General features: G+C 40.6%; 2 protein-coding genes across 13 annotated transcripts in view; one reads left to right on the forward strand and one right to left on the reverse strand.

The window, feature by feature from the left end:
• Positions 1-471: 471 nt before the first annotated feature.
• NMRK1 (nicotinamide riboside kinase 1) lies at positions 472-9,678 on the reverse strand. 10 transcript variants are annotated; one of them, XM_071732011.1, is made up of 10 exons: positions 9,050-9,126; positions 8,495-8,592; positions 6,972-7,048; positions 6,466-6,556; positions 5,810-5,858; positions 4,148-4,319; positions 3,999-4,070; positions 2,901-3,007; positions 1,879-1,968; positions 472-1,512 (listed from the first exon to the last, which is right to left on the reverse strand). In XM_071732011.1, the coding sequence occupies exons 3-10, from the start codon at positions 6,998-7,000 to the stop codon at positions 1,493-1,495; spliced, it is 630 nt and encodes a 209-aa protein (XP_071588112.1). In that variant the 5' UTR covers positions 7,001-7,048; positions 8,495-8,592; positions 9,050-9,126; the 3' UTR covers positions 472-1,492. The 10 variants fall into 10 exon arrangements, with proteins under 10 accessions (XP_071588112.1, XP_071588115.1, XP_071588113.1 ...); XM_071732014.1 differs by lacking the exons at positions 8,495-8,592; positions 9,050-9,126 and adding an exon at positions 9,546-9,678 and having other exon boundaries at positions 6,972-7,031; XM_071732012.1 differs by lacking the exon at positions 8,495-8,592 and having other exon boundaries at positions 6,972-7,031; positions 9,050-9,168.
• The window catches only part of OSTF1 (osteoclast stimulating factor 1), a 30,852-nt gene continuing 23,807 nt past the window's right edge, over positions 9,541-16,585 (forward strand). For all 3 annotated transcript variants that reach the window (XM_071732008.1, XM_071732007.1, XM_071732006.1), the window contains exon 1: positions 9,541-9,662. In XM_071732008.1, coding sequence (XP_071588109.1) covers positions 9,629-9,662 — 34 coding nt within the window. In that variant the 5' untranslated portion in view covers positions 9,541-9,628. The remainder of the gene's footprint in view (positions 9,663-16,585) is intronic.

The following is a 16,585-nucleotide window of genomic DNA, read 5'->3' on the forward strand; positions in this document are numbered from 1 at the left end:
AATTCCACCAAGCTGTATCTGTTTTTCCTGTGACAGTAATTGCTGAGTGATCTCCCTGTCCTTACCTTGACCCAAAGCCTTTCATCCTATTTTATCCTCCTGTCTGGTTGAGGTAGGGATGTGATAGGGCAGCTTGGGGCATACCTGGTGACAATCTCACCACAACCAACCAAGCATTAGCTAAATCTGCTACAGTTGCTCCCTTTTAGAGGGGAACAAAAACACAGTTTAAAGTCAGACAGTCTGTCACTGCCTTTGAGCAAACATAACTTCAAGTATTTTTACTGAAAAAAACAAAACAAAACAAAAAAACCCCAACAAACAAAATAGTGATTGGAATTACGTTGTCTTAAAGACAGCTTTGCATAGACCTCTCTTATATGCAGATTTGGTACTCAGCACTGTTAACAGTAAAGCATTGTTTCAATCATAATGATAAGTTCAGCTGGCACATAGAAACTTAGTCCATCCTTTGCTTTGAATAACTGTGGCTTGATTTTTATTCTAAAGAAATACAATAGATTGTACAGAAAAAGTACAAGTAGTTAGTACATTACTTATTCAGCAACCAATAATTAATCCACTTCCCAGTTTCCTTGTTTAGCTAAATACATAAACATAAATCCTGTAACTGAACTTTTATGTATAGCATATCTGCTTTCTGAACTCTTTAATTACTGTAATTTCAACCTAAGATACGCTAATTCAAAAGAATTTTGTTCCTTCCTTCTCCTTGAAGGATACATTTCTTGTGCATATCATTCCAATAATTGATCTTTGCACAATAGATGTACTTAATACTGTTAACAACACATCTACATTCTTCCCAGCATCTTATTCCTCTATCTTTTTCCAGAAGCCTGACTTCTTTTCACATTTGTTTGTTTTTTGTTAAATATCCATTCTCAACTGCTTCAAACAATGCACAACATAGAAATCATCTGACAAACACCACAGAGTGTTCAGCAAAGTCTAAGTAAGATCAGTTACAATATTTTCAATGACAGCTTCCCTAACTGAATAAGCAATCTTAGCAGTTTACACAATCTTAAACTTTCTATTGCCACAGCTAGTTCCTCTAACTATGTTTATCAGTGATCAGCAGCTCATAAGAATATTACAGGTAATCAATGTTATTCCTATACAGAATTCAAACTGCATTAATCCATTATTAATGCTTATTAATCCAACAGAACTGCATCTTTATAGTATGGTTTTGTACATAAAATGTTTACACTATTTAAGATCTATGCATTAAGTCAGATTAACAGATCAGCCAAAGCACGAGTGATTAAAGAAATTCTAAAGAATAATGCAGTGTTGATAACACTCAGAGTCTTACAGAGTTAACAGTCAGTACAAATCGACTTGTGCTGTATTCACTGGGATTATGGACATACACAGGACATTTGCTCAGTTGGTCAGTTTGCCAAATATGATAGTCTTGGGGTTTTCGATTTGTACCAAAAGGGAACACAGGCTTTCTATGTTATTATGCTGTGACTTGCTGATCTGAAATATAAAGTACACATTTAAGCTGTGGGGGTCATTTCTCTGCTTGCATATGACATCACTGTATATTAAAAGCTAATGCCACCAACACACCTGCCCCATGCTTCTGCTGTTCCCTTTTTTTTCTTGAATTATTCTATCATTAGCTAACAGTGGACACAACTACTGTTTCAGAACACCCCATTTCAATCATCTTATAGTTTATGATGACTTAGAGGAATGAGCAAACATGTATAGGGGCTCTAATACATATTTATGCAAAGATACAGATTTATATAATCCTTGCAGCATTTTCATACAAAAAGATTATATTCTTGTTAACTTGGTATAGCATAAGCAGATTAAATTCTCAGTAAAATTACTTACTTCCTTCTCTCAGCTTTTTTAATTCCTGGATGATATCACTATACACATAGGATAAAAGCTCTTCTTGAGGTTTTGTTCCATCCAAATAAACTAAGAAAGAAAAAAGAAAATGTTTTCACGAGTTCTGTGCCAGTTCTCTGTAACAGCAATTGGCAAAGTTTTTGGTATTTCTATGGGGGCAGTAATAAGACATAAAATAAAAAGGAAGAACAGTATCTCCCTCTTCTTTCCTAAATTCATTTTACGTGTTAAAAGAAATAGCATAGTGGAAAAGTATTCAAGTTAAGAAACAGGTTTTTTGTGGCATTAAAATCTCTGTAGGGGTAGTGGTAATAACACTAGGACAGTAAAGCAACGGACTAATTCAGCAGAAAGTTTCCTAAGCAGTTGAAGACTTCAGGTGCTTCCTCAGCTCAAGCAAGTTAAGGTAGTTTCCATTCTCACTGCACAGCAAGAAGCAATCCCCTAATCTTTGTGCTGATGAAGCAGCCACCTGACTTCTCTTTCCTCTGCCCCCAGTTCCACGAGCAGGTAGTCGAAGAGCTGTAGAAGTGTTAACATCACACAAGCTTGTGGCAGCACTCATCAGCTGACCCAGCTTTTGACTCTTTTGATGGAAGACTCATGACTGCAGTGTGTACAAAAAGCACCTAGGAAGTATCGTCAACTTTTTACAGGACTTGAACCAGTATTTTAGTTATGAAGACTTCTCTCATCATCTCAGAAGCTTCCTATTTAGCCATACAGATGTATGCTCACCTGCATATACCAACCAGCTTGTTAGATGGACATAGTTGGTGGTCAGAATGTTTCTAACTTTATAGCTTTCATTTTAAAAGAAAAAAAAAACATCCAAAGAAAAGAAAAACAAACAAAAAAACCCCCACACACTTGGAAATAAATCAACAAAAGCTCCAATTGCCATAGATACCTGAAGAAAACAGACCTGCATGAAAACACCCACAACCCAAAAAAAAGTGCCACACTGAAGCATTTTATGTTTAAAATTAAGGATACTATACCAATGTCAATTGCATTCTCTTCCAGTTCACTTTTATATTTCAGATACATAGGCCACACGTGTCCATCGAAGTACCCCGGCATATCTGCTGGCTGATAGACTCTGGTGCTACACAAAAATATATTTGCTTTCTCATGCAAGTTTTACATTTTTCCCTAAAGCCAGATGGCTTAGTAAGAGCATCTATTAAAAATAAAAACAGGCTGGAAGTCCCTATAACTGTTTGAACAAAGGAGACTCCTTTGTTCCAACAGAATCTGTGATATGAACTCATACTAACATACCCATTTCTGCCAATCAAATTATACATTATACATTATACAATTATACATTAAAAGATTATTTTTTTGTAACTGAAAATGGTATTATTATAAATTAAGCTGTAATGAAAGTGCTACAGACTGCTCAAGTTTAAATGATGAGTGGTTTTGTCTAGTCACTTCCATCCTGGGCACTTAAGTCCTTTAAAGGTTAGCCCACCGAGAAATCAAGAAAGTGGAATAAACCTCAGCAAGTGGAATAAAGAATTTCTTCACTCAGCCAGCAAATTCTGACTTTATGCGTATGTACTTCTCTAAGCACACAGTATTGCTCCAAATTTGGAGCAAAGTCAGACACTGGCTGAACAATCTCCATCAGCTATAAAGTATAATTATCATACAATCTAAACAAAGTGTACACTAAAAACCACACATGAACACTGTTTGACAATAGTCATCACACAGCTGTGCTCAACCAAGGATACAACTGCTTAATATCTTTTTAACTGCTTAACTCCAATATGGGATCACTAATGTAAATAAATGTATCTGGACAGCAAGTTCTCTTTTCATCATTTGGAAGACATTCCACATTTTAATATTCCTGTGCTCTAAAACACAGCCACAATGCCTACCCTGCCTTATCCTATTACCGTGCATCTTTGCATGCTATTGTTAGTGTTGGTCAAATAGCTACACAGTCTTCCCTGGGAATCACAGAGGACAGATGGTCTTAATAGCTTACATTTGACAAGCACTGAAGAAAAGCTAGTACAAAAGAACCACTCCAGGCTAGGAGGTACAGTGACCCTCTGTGAGCAATAACTGAATAAGCTTACCTTCTTCTCCTTTTGCACTCTTCATAAGGAAGGGTCAAAAAAAATCTTTTGTTCCACAGTTCATTAAGTGGCCTACGATGATAACATATTTATCTCTCTCTTCCATTTTAGGGCATCTTTCATTAATTAGATTACATATTAACACTTACGCATAGTTGTACAGCAGAAAGCCTTCAACAATCAAAATGTAAACATCATCTGTATTTTGTGGATTGTCACATGTATTCTGAGGCTCAGGTGTCACAGTAACTGAGCTTGCTGGGCACTCAATCCAATCACGAACACTTTTCACCAAATCATCCATATAAAGGGCATCAAGCTCTAGATAAAAACAGAAAGTTAGGCACCCCATAAAAACAGCGAAGGATAATCATATAATCATCATCATCCTCTTAAGTAACTCTAAGTTAATCAATAAGAATCAAGTAATCCACATACAAGTCTAAATGAAAGGGCATGGGATTACCCCAAAAGTTCTCTCTCACACATGTAAATAGCTCCATGTTTGCAACTGATGATCCTGAAACTAAAGCTTTCCCCAGAACTGGGGTACTTCTGGTGTGAACTCACTTCACAGCTTTTCCTTTGATTACAGAAGCTGCAAACCAGAAGCTTCTTATTCCATAAAACACGTAAAAAATTACTTCCAGATCTCCAGCCTTCTGTCAATTGTCACTAATACAGGTAAAGGGAGGATGCTCAAAAAGTTTTGCTTTGGGTTTTTAGTGGGTTTCAGGCATATGGAGAGTGGGAATGGATGGGCTGGATTGAAAGGAGACTTGCCGCCTCCCTGGAGGTGTTTAAGACAAAGTTGGATGAGGCCTTGTGCAACCTGGTCTGGGGGGAAGTGTCCAGGCCCATGCAGGGGAATTGGATCTTGATAATCTTTAAGGTTCCTCCTAACCCAAATGATTCTTATGATTCTATGGCCTACAAAGCAAAACAGCACAAAGTAGCACCTATTTTTGCCTGTAGACATGTAAGAACATACTGACCAAGCACTTAAGCGTAAAGGGCAGGCAATGTTTGGATAAACTAAGAGCAAACACACTTCAGCAGTGCTTTGAAGAACAGCATTAAACCCAGATATGTGAACTAGAACATCCAAATTATCCCTCCAGTTTCACGTTCTAGTTTAATGAAGTCTAGAAGTTGAGCCAAAAACTGCATAGGTGGTAAGAGTTAGTTTTCAGATACAATTTAAGATTCTGGCAGGTGTTGCGGAGTAGTAATACATTTTGCTATCATCAAGTATCAACACAGGCTAGCTAGTAACTGTTCACAAGTGATACAACCTGAACCAAAGCACTGCCCTAAAGTGGCTCTGGTTGCAGAGGTTTATTGGACTAAAATGCCATGCTAAGCCAGCATTAACCAGGAGCTTCAAAAGATTTGGTCTGTATCTGACATCCTACATGAAATAAAGGTGTCAGGGTCAGACCTAAGTTTTGACTGATCTGGACTATTAAATCCATCGTTACACAGAAAATTATGGAGTTAAGCTCATGTTAGTGCTGCAAGTGAAGACTTTCAACTGAACAGTGCCAGACGGAACTGTTAGAAACCAAGGAAAAGTTAAAAAGAGAAAAGGAAAGGACAAGCACTAGTTGAGCTATTACTAATTCACTGAGTTTTCCTATATATCCCAGTGACCCAAGAGAAACTGAACGAAGGATTTCTACTGAACAACCATTTGTTTACCATCTTGTTCAAAAGGCTAGAGGGACAGCGGGTAGAGGGGAAGAAGTGTTGAACTCAGCAGAACAGAATTTCAGAGCAATGTTCAGAAGCAATGAATTACAGTTACTAACCATCATATAACTTAAATCCACGTTCATCTGTTTCTACTTCATACTCTGGCTGTAGGGGAGAAAAAAAAAAAAGTATATTCAAGACTGCTTTTATGACTACTTTCACAGACATATGCATTTCAGGTAAAACCTAAGGGGCATAGACATTTGTATCCCAATTGATTAAACTTACTTTCAAAATGAAACAGCTGTATATAACTATTAAAATACAATGCCAACGCTATTTGGTCGAGAACAACAAATTCTCCAAATCATACCTATTAAGTTAATTAGGACTTTTCTTCAGAAATGATTCACCGTCCTTGATGTGAATGCAAAAGTTGTTTTTCTGTTCTGATTTGGGAAACAAAGAACTACATATTGCTATATGGGTATGGAGTTAACAACAATATAATTCATACTATTGGCACAGAAGAGCTTGAAAAATGTATCCAACATAATACCTATTTGCTTAGTTTGGAAGAGTATGAAAGAAAACAGTGGACTTTTTGCTGAGTATTCACAATGGTTTTGGCTACCTTAAGCTCTGTTACCCCAGTGCTCATTTTATTTCTTATGAAGTTAGCACTATTTTCAGCAGCATCAATTTAAAAAAATTACACTGAAATCTATTCAAGCCTACTTTACCTAACAGGTCTTTCCATCAATACTGTTACCTTAAAGAAGTCATCTTGAAAGATTACATTGCATTTGGGAAGCATATTCCTCAGCTTTTCTGCCAGTGTTGTTTTCCCTCCATTTGTTACACTAAGTTAAAAACACAGCAAAAACAGCATCAAGGCAAAGATCTGTATTTTAAACAGATGTACAAGCTCATGCACACATTTCTGTATGGTTAGGGTAAACCATAAAGACACTACCCCAAGCCTCTCAAAAACTTAGTCAGGTTAAATAGTCTCTACATGTAGAAATTTTCTGGTAGGTTCCAAAAGCTTTCAGATAGTACATCTGGCAGTGCCAATAAAGATTAAGGAGAGGTAGTATGGGAAACCTCCAACAGATACAGAAAGAATTTCTGAAGATCTACATCCCATAAAATCGGTCAATTTCATGATTTATCTATTTTCAGAAAACATCCATTCATAAATAGAATTATGTAACTTCATTCTGAAGGGAAAACCAGTCTTGAACTGTAGAGAAAATTTAATTTGCTAATACTTACCCTCCAATGGCAACAACCAGTGTCTTCATGGCTTGTTTTCTCCTCAGTTATTCCTTTTAACTGTGAAAGACAGAAACCTGTGAAAACTCTTAATCCGGCATCATGGAAAGCAGCTGTTTTATTTAGAAACAACAATTATTGATAGGACTTACTTTCTGTCCCTTTTTTTTCTTTTTGCAAAGTTATTGCCAGAATCCCAACTGCTTGTTCTAATGCTAGCAAAAAATCCGCCACATACGTGCCACATCACACGTTTCAATGTGTTTTACCTTTCACATTTTATGATCATCTATATTATAATATTCTGGGGACAACTTTGAGAAACTCATGTCTGTCAATGTTAGTACCACAAAAGAAAAGTGTCATACCTAAAAAAAACCACAGCCATTACTCAAGCATTACAGGTATAAAAAAGGCAATCTAAACAGAAGCTGTAGTGATGAAACAAAGGAAAACTGTAAAAAAAGAAAAAGAAAAAAAAAGAACTTGATGATGTTGAAAAAGAAAGACATATTTTTTTAAATTTGGTGATGTTGAAAAAGAAAGATGTGGATTTTTTTAAATTTAATTTTAACAAGGAGGAGGACTGAGGGGAAGAATGTTAGTTTTCAGATTAACAAACTCCCTCCAGTTTACTGTCCAGTCACCTGTGCCTGCAAAGATACAGTGCAGAAGGACAGACAGACAGAAGCGGGGCTGCTTCTCTTGGCAGCAGCACTGGTCTGTAGAGTTTGTCAAACCAGTTTAACATTTGGCAAGAAATTCTTTCCAAGAGCACACAACAATTAATAATATTTAAAAACACACAAACACCCTGTTTTTCACCTGCTCTGTCCTCCTCAGTAGGAGGTAAGGCCTATGACACCTAACACCTGAAAGGACTGAGCAGGTAGCAGTCTCTCCTCCAAAAGTATCTGTACTAGAACAGCCAGGAGGGGCCTCAGTATGAAAGCAAAAGCCATGTAGTTTCTGTTAAAATAAATTTTAAACATAATCTGAAGCAATCTTAGCCTTATGCATTTGGTGCAACAATAGGAAGTTTGAGTATTTCAGAAGACTATGGTGTGATCCTTGCATGTTGCTTAATTTTTTTTTTTGTGTTACGAAAAAAAAAAAAATCATCACCAGTGTGACACCCGTTGCCCTGACATGGTGGTGCATACCTTCAGTAGTTGTTACTGACAAGTTTTTGTAAGTTCATAGCCCTCAGAAGTTGCAGTTGTCTAATAGTATTATAAATCACAAGTTCAATGATACATTACATGCTTATGGTATTGGTTATAAATTCGAAGACTGCAAACACGTGTTCTCAGGAAGTGATTTCTATCACTGTCCCCAAAAAAAAAAAAAAAAAAAAAAAAAAAAAAAAAAAAAAAAAAGAAAAAGAAAAAAGAAAGCTAAACCCCCAGTGTTAGTTTCTAAAAATCGTAAGTTTTGTGCTCTAGAGGATTATTATCCCACAAAAAAAGGCATATAACCAAATAAATAACATCTGGACACGCATGCTGAGCTTTGGACTCTACGTCATTGCCCGTAGCAAAGTTAATCCCAGCTCCAGGCAAAAACCACTACGGTAAAATAAAAACAGGCACAAATTGCGACAGCGAACTTGTCACCAATGCTGCAACCCAGAAATCCTGAACCTCTCAGGCTGGGCTTGGTTCGGCACCCTTAAGCAGAAGATAAACCCAGCACAACCCTAACACTTCACTGCTATCGCCCTATCATTAAAAACGGCGCATCAGCAAAGCTCCGTCCCGGAGCAAAAGCCGAACCACGCTTCCTTCTCGGCACCACCAGACCCGGGCGGGAAAGGTCTCTGCCAGCACCGGACCCGCACACAGGGGGTGCGGGGGGCCAGGGGAGCTCGCTCCGACAGCCCCTAAGCCCCTCACGTCCCCCAGCAGAGGTCACAGCACTCCCGCATGTCGGAGGCTTTAACCACCGCTAAAAGGCATCGGGGAAAGAGGTAGGGGGGAAGAGGGGGGAAAGAGAGAGGGACCCGGCAGAACCCGCCACGGCTGAGAGGCTTCCACGCCGGCGGAGCCCCCGCCTCTGACGCCCAGCTGTGGAGCTACCTGGGGCTGGGGCGCGGCTACCGGGATTGGTTCGGCCCCTGCGGGTCAGGAGGCTGCGGTCACAGGGCGGGGAGGGGCACACGGGACACTTTTCAACCCCCCGCTCCCCGACACCCCCCGACAGCCCCCGCCCCCCGGAACCCACCGCCTCACCCGCCCCGCCACCGCCCCGCGCCCCGATTGGCCGCTGGCTCAGGCCCCGCCCTTCTCCCCGCCCACAAGGGTGGAGGGGAGGGGCGGGGCCTCGGCGCGCGCGGGGATTGGCTGGGGCTGGAGAAGTGCTTGCGCCGGCCGCTAGGGGGCGCTGCTAATGGCGCCCCTCCCTTTCTTCCTCCCTTCCCTTTCTTTCCTTTCTCCCCTCCCCTCCTCCCCTCCTCCCCTCCCTCCGCCTTTCCTTCCTTCTCCCCGTCACCACCCGCCCGGCACCGCTCCCGGCAGCACGGCCTGGGCTCCCTCTGCCACCCGCCCCGCCGCGCCCCACCCTGCCCTGCCCTACCCTGCCTGGCATCGCCGGTCTGCTCGCAGGCAGCCGATCGCCGCCCCGCCGCTTCCCCGTCCGCGCTCGGGCTGGCCCCAGCCATGTCCAAGCCACCACCTAAACCGGCCAAGCCAGGTAAGGGAGAGGACCGGCAGCCCGGTCCGACGTCCCCTGGCTGCCTCACTGACCCCGCGAAGCCGGGTCGGGGCGCGGAGCAGCGGAGCTGCGTGCTGACACGTGGGCGATGGAGGAGTCGGGTCTGGGCTGTCAGAGCCCGGCCGGGGGGGAGCGGAGCGGGGCAGGGCCGCCTACCCCTTCCTTTCCCCGCCCTGCCGCCATTAACCACCGCACCCCTCGCAAGTGTGGGTCGCGCAGGCGGCTCCTCCCGTGGCACCGGCGCCGCTCGCCCCGATGGAGGCGGTCGTGGAGGTGCCCTGGACACGCAGGCGTCCCGTCGGGGCGGGATCCTGCGCCGGCTACGGCGAAAGTCCGGGGGTGCCACCGGCGCCGAGCTGTCGCCTCGGGGCAGGCCCCCTCGCCCCGGCCGCCTTCCTCTGGGGTGCGGCCCACGCCCGGGAGCCCTGCGTGGTGCCCCTGGTGCTTGGCGAGGCGGCAAGCCCAGTTCAGCCCACTCCAGTTCAGCCCAGTCCAGTTCAGCCCAGCCCAGTCGCTGCTGCTGTCGAAGTGAAGTTTGTGTAGGCCGAGATGCACAAGAAACCTTTTAACCTGTTAAGTAACAGGCGCTGAAGTACTCTGAGGTTCGCTCTCTGGTTGTGTGGGTTAGCAAAACTTGGATGCATAAAGGCAGTTTTGATGGTGTAGTCTCATGCCACGTTCTTCTTCCGTGGCATTCACTGCTTTCCCTTGTAGCACTCCACTACAAGCACTCTTCTACAAAATGTGATTATCTGATCCTTAATAGGAATCTCAGGGTTTTTTTCTGTCCTTTGAATAGCATTTGAAATTCTGATTTGAAATAACTAAATTAATAACTTGAGTGTTTTAACTAGATAGCTTAAAAACCACATTTTTAATTTAAGTCAGATAAGTGCAGAACCAGTTTGGACTCTTTAAATTATCACTCTCAACCTACCCAGAGAAGCAAACTCTTTTAAAGCTCTCTGTAGAATTTCATCCTTGGAAGGATTTCCTCTGCCTTGCAGTCTCTTAGAAAACAGGGTACTTGAAATAAAAAGGACAGTAATAGAAGCATCGCCATAGAGGACTCTCACTGAAAACCTGTGCTGAGGAAATCTGTGGGTTTTTAAAAGGGTGTGGTGCTGCTCTTAACAGCCATATATATAAGAAGTGCAGATTTTTCCAATGAAGTTGTTATAACTCAGCTTTCTCATTTGCAAAAAGATGAGTTAAATTTAACCTAAAATTTTAGAGGAGTCAAAGCCTCTAGCCCTACCTAACCTACAGAAGCCATGAGGCTAAGATGTGTTTTATCTAATGTTATGTGTCTCACTAGTCTGCTGGGACACAGTTTTGTGGTATGCTTGCTCTGATAAATGCAGAGTGCCATCAAAAGGGCAGGTTCCCTACTCCCTCCACCCTTGGTCTCTGAGATCCCCTTTCTGTTCCATTTAATGACATGACAAACTGGATCAGTACAGTGACTCTTTATGTTAGGTTATTTTTATGTCTAATGAACTTGCTGAGCTGGTTTACCACTTAAGTGCCTGACACAGCAAAAGGAAATGGGTAGAAAAAATATGGGTGAAGAAGGAAGAGGAAGAGAGTGGCTCTTTTGGTAGTAATGGCTTTCAGAGCTGACTAAGGGTAGTGAGATTAATTTTGTTGGATCTGTAGTCTTTGAAGACAGAAGGTCTTTTGAGGGCTGTTAAAATTTTTTTTCCCAAAGTGTTTTCAGGAATAAACTGTGTTACAGCATACCCAAAAATACTTACATTGTTGTGTGTCTGGTTTTATTTTATCTATAATATCAGATATGTCTGTGCTACTGCTGTGTATCTTTCAAGGGTATAGATGTTAGAATGTGCTGATTAAATATAAATACAGGAACTGCAAGCAATGGTATTGTTGCTACAGCAGTGTAGTGCTGTCTCTTTTGATGGCTTTTAGACTGCAGTTGGTGGAATGTGGAAGTGCATTTGGTCAAGCTGTGTTCATTTTTCTTCACTGTCTATTACGTATCTAGTCTATGAACTGGGCTGTAACTTGTGTCAGGGAACAGCAGACCTGTTTGCCTTTTTACTGAGTTGTGACAATTCAAGACACAGAAGAGAGAATATAGTGGTTGCTGTAGTTCTTCCCCTTGGGCTGAGGGAAAAAAAAGTACAGGCTAGATAGAGATGGAGAGGGGATACAGCAGGTAGCAAAGAAATTAAAATATTTAGTGGAATAAGTATTAATCCTTTCTCTTTTCTGTGTTAATTGTTCAACACAGATGTCAAACATTAAAGTTAAATGGCTGGAGGTACTTCAGGAATGTGGAGAAAAATAAAACTAACTAGCTGTAGCATTAAGTATGGTTTTCCTTCTACTAAGCCAGTGGTATTAGGATTTCAGTTACAGAGGGGTGATTTTGACATGAATACGTTTTAGACAATCATCTGATAAATTTTTCAACACTTGAGCTAGTATTTTGGATTCTGTGGTTAGCCCTTGAGTAAGAGGTCATGGTTGTTTTCAGAAGCTGTATCAGGCTTTTAATTTCTAGTGTTTTGAGGCTTTTTTCTTGTCTTGGGGTTTTTTTTGTGGTTCTTTTTTTTAATATGTGCCTAGCTTTGCTTTTCTCTTGGGGCTCTGTATTGTTGTTGTTTTGCTGTATTTTCCTTTTAGACTTGCTATTGAAGAAACAAAGGGGTAGAGTGGGAGTTGAAAATAACAGAAACTTTCTTCTCTGTCAGAGTTATGCAAGGATTTTCCCTCCATCTCTCAAAAATGCTCTTCATGCATCAAATTACACTTTTATTTGCAGAATTCATAAACGTCTTAAACATTTCTTGTTGCTTTTAATTCTTCTTATAAATTACTTAGTAAGTGCTTTGAAATTGACAAGCTGTATTGGCTTCTGCTAATTGTCTCCTCAAGTGGTGGTCTCTGATTATTCATTTTTTAGTAGAGCAATAGCTTTGGCAGTGATGAAAGTTGTATATTAATATTTTTAAGAAACCTTACTTTCATATTTTCCAGAGAGAGTAAGGTTTGTTGATCCTGACGTTTCCATTTTATGAAGTAAGATCAGTCTTTTTGTCCCAAGCAAAATTACAGTTCTATATTACTCCAATTTAGAGGAGGGAAGGCAGGAGGAAGCCTAGCACATGCCATAAAGCATTACTACTTTAAAGCAGGTCTGTTGACTTTGCAGCCACCAGTAGCTGTCACTACTAGTTGAAAAACACTATTCTGAATATAAATATTTAGTCTGAATCACAGTGAAGTTCACTTCACCTTAGTTCTTAGGTAAAGTCAGAGCTATGACAGAATTCACTGGAGTATTCACACTGAATAATGTGCCAGAGGTGTGAGCAGAAGGCTTAAATTTAGCTTAAATGGTAGTGGCTGGGGTTTCTTCTGTAGTCCAAAAAAGGTTTCTGTTATCCAGGGACTCAGGAGCATCTGAATGCAGGGAGTGAAGCTGTGGTCATCAGTTCTAGGGGAAGAAAAACATCATTGGAACCATTGAAGTCTAATTTCGATGTATGCTTTAGAGTTATATTTCTGACCCCAAGCTGGCTTCTTACTTCAAGCTACTGGAGCTACTAACAAGCTTGGTACAGGTGAAGGCATTCCATGTATTTGCAGAAATAAAATAGAGAAGATTTAAACATCAAACTGTGCCAGTCAAAATTCGTTTGTGAAATTGTGTTCATCTACATCTTGTCAGAGTATTCTTTATTCTGATTTTCTGTAAACAGGTGCTGTTGCTCCTTCCACTCCAGATATTCACTCATACAGTCCATTATTGTCTCTGGGCTACTTCAGTTTATCATCTATACTGGCACCAGTCTGCCTTTTGCATTCATTTTGACATGTGACTAAACTGGTTTCTAGGTTGGTGTTGTTTGTTTGTTCAGTACACCCTCCCCCCTTCCTGTTCTCTGATTTATATGCCTTGTGTCCACTTCCCCTTTCTAACGAGCACTACTTGGAAGTGGAAGAAAGTTCTCTAACCAGTGGGGACTCTTCTCTGTCTCATTTCTGACAATCCTTAAATGCTGTTTTGTACTCTTTTGTGTCCCTGTGCAGGATTCTGTGAACAAAGTGCCAAAATACAAGCTGCACTTCTGTAAAATGTATTTTCACTACTTTTATTCCTGCTTGAAGATTTGGGTGCAAGGCTTCTTATTTTCCATTTCCTGAGAAGCCAGAAAAATTGTTTTAGTCTGCCCATAACGTCCTTCTAATAAATTTGTACATCTGTTTTAAGAGTCATGCCAGATCACAATGTGAAAATCTCTGCTTACTGATGTTTACCTTTGGTATTGTCACTTGACCAAAAGATTGTGACTTTGACTTGCTGGTGTTACCAAACTGTGCAATTCCTTTTACAAGTTCTTAAGCCATCACTGGGAGAACAAACTTAATTTCCTTTTGCTACATCACTTGCTGTGAAGTTGGGCAGAAGATGCCTCTCACAGCCTTCCAAAGTACTTCATCTGAACCTGTATCAAAATTTATATTCCCTGTCCTATATGTTTTGCACAGGTCCTGAAACATGCAAGCAGTAATTTTCCTTCCCCACACACAAAATCTTATGCATATTTTCTCTGTTGTTACAGATGGGGTTCAAATTAAGGGTTTTCTTTCATCAAATTGGTGCTAGATTCTCAGAAGCTTCTGTGCAGCATTTTGGTAGCAAGGAAGAGGGTCACTGAGGACAACTAGCCTGAGATTCAATTGAATCCTTGTAGGAGTTGATAGACTTGAAGTTTTCTTATTTATCCGTAGATGGCCGTGGCCAATTCTGACTTTATAGAGCACAGACATTATCTATTTATCTGTATTGTAGATGCTGATACTGCTTTGTGACACACAGTAGATATGTTTATCTAAAGTAAATTAATTACTCTGATTGTAATGGTAGCCTGGAGCAGCTCACTCTAAATACAGCTAATGAAAAGATGCTGCATTAGGATAATTTCCTGATTTGTAGAACCTTATTTTCATCTATGAGATTTGATTGTGTCTGTCTGTGGCAGGAGAAGCAGTCTGTAAAAGACTTGCATCTGCCCACTGGGGCCACATCTTGGTAGCTCCAGTGAGCATTGGCTTACTGCCATTGTTATTTGCTTAACTAAAATAGATTACTTTTGCACCAAGTGCTTTTTTTTAGTTGAGGAAGTAATACTATTTGACTCCCCTTTTGGTATTGGAACTTTACCCTAATTCACATATCTAAATAGATAATACCATGTAGGAACAGGTCTTTCCGTTTTTAATATTTAAACAGGTGGAAACAAAAAAGAGAAAACCGAAGAATGCTTTGGTTGCAAGTTGAGTAAAAGGGTTATTTTAATGCTACCGTCCGTGGTGGTACAGAGAATCTGGGGTAAAAGAACAGAGGGGAAGTGTGGAAAAAAGGAAAAAAGCATCAGTGTGAGAGAACAGTACCTCCTTGTTAGGAAAGCACTTAGCACTTCTTTGGAACCAATTTTCTGTTAATGATACTGCAGTTAACTAAAAATAAACTTCAAAATTGCTAGCAGGAAAGAAAAAGCTTCTAGTCTTTTGGGAAAATGGCCTTTTTAATTACTTTGTTACAAAGCACTGCAGTGATGTTTGCTTCAGATCACTGCAGATCAGAAGCTGCATTTTTAAGCTGTTATTACTGTTTAGCACCTCAGTTTCTTTCACAGACTTTGCTGCGACAGGGTCATATTGGAATTCTGAGTTGCCTGTTTCCTTTCCTTATAGAAGCTGAAGTTTATTTGAGAAGTTACCCAAAATAACTAAAAGGGCTTGAGGTCAGGCCAAACCTGATAAAGCCATACCTCTGATGTCACTGATAAGAAGGAATCATTAGTTTGACTCCTTTACCTGTTGTGTTGCTGGCAGCGGGTTTGGCAGACTGTGGCTTGGGGAGTTGTTTTGCTAAGAATATTTGTATCTGTTTAGTATCTGTAATAAATTATATATTTTTAAAAATTGTCAGGTAGTTCTTTTGCAGATATTTTTTGTGAAGTCCATGAGAAGAGAAAACACAGCCTTGTGGCTGAAGTATGGGATTGAAAATAGGAATAATACAAATTTGTTCTTGCACTTAGAAAAAGATTTATTGTGGGACACATCGCTGCAGTGTGCCTCCATTTACTTTGTTACCAAAAGGAATACTTCTCTTGTTAATCATGCTGAGAATAAAGTCACTAATGTTTGTGTGATGCCTTGAAATGTTAATAAAGTATATGCACGTTCTTAATCCTCGTTATTTTGTCTTTGAGATGTAAAGAGTGTGGAGGTAAAGTCCATCAACTTTGTTAAGTTCAAATCAGTGCTAATCTAACATGATGAAGAATTTCTTTACTGTAAGGGTTATGGAGCCCAAGAAAAGCCTTAACCCAGACAGGCTGTGGAGTTTCTTTCTTTGGAGACTTTCAAGACCCGTCTGGATGCATTTCTGAGTGACCTGCCCTAGTTTTGGTTCTGCTGTGGCAGGGAGGTTGGATTAGATGATCTTCAGAAGTCCCTTTCAAACCCTGACAGTCTGTGGTTCTTTGATTTGTTTTCCATCCTACATTAATCTTATGGTGTGGTTTGTAATGGAGCAAAGGTAGTAAGGGGGAGCACAGGAGGTCTTGAGGAGTTTTCTGCCTTCTTGCTTACTCCAAAGAACACCCACCCATCAAGCCTGTCTGCATGCCTGGGATGGGCATTGCTAGATAAAAGTGTTTCAAGTGATTACATGTTACTTATGTGCCCAGTACAGCTTGCTGGTATCTGCAGAACAGAAATTCAGGTTTAATGTACATCCTTACATTTTGTTGTTTTAAATCTCCCAGAGTGATGTTTTTGTTTATTTTGTTTTGTTTTGTTACAATTTGGCACAAATAATTGCCATGCCAAGGGCTGAAATTCTGTTGTTCTTAGCT

Source organism: Heliangelus exortis, chromosome Z (assembly GCF_036169615.1).
Source record: "Heliangelus exortis chromosome Z, bHelExo1.hap1, whole genome shotgun sequence".
NCBI lineage: Eukaryota > Metazoa > Chordata > Aves > Apodiformes > Trochilidae > Heliangelus > Heliangelus exortis.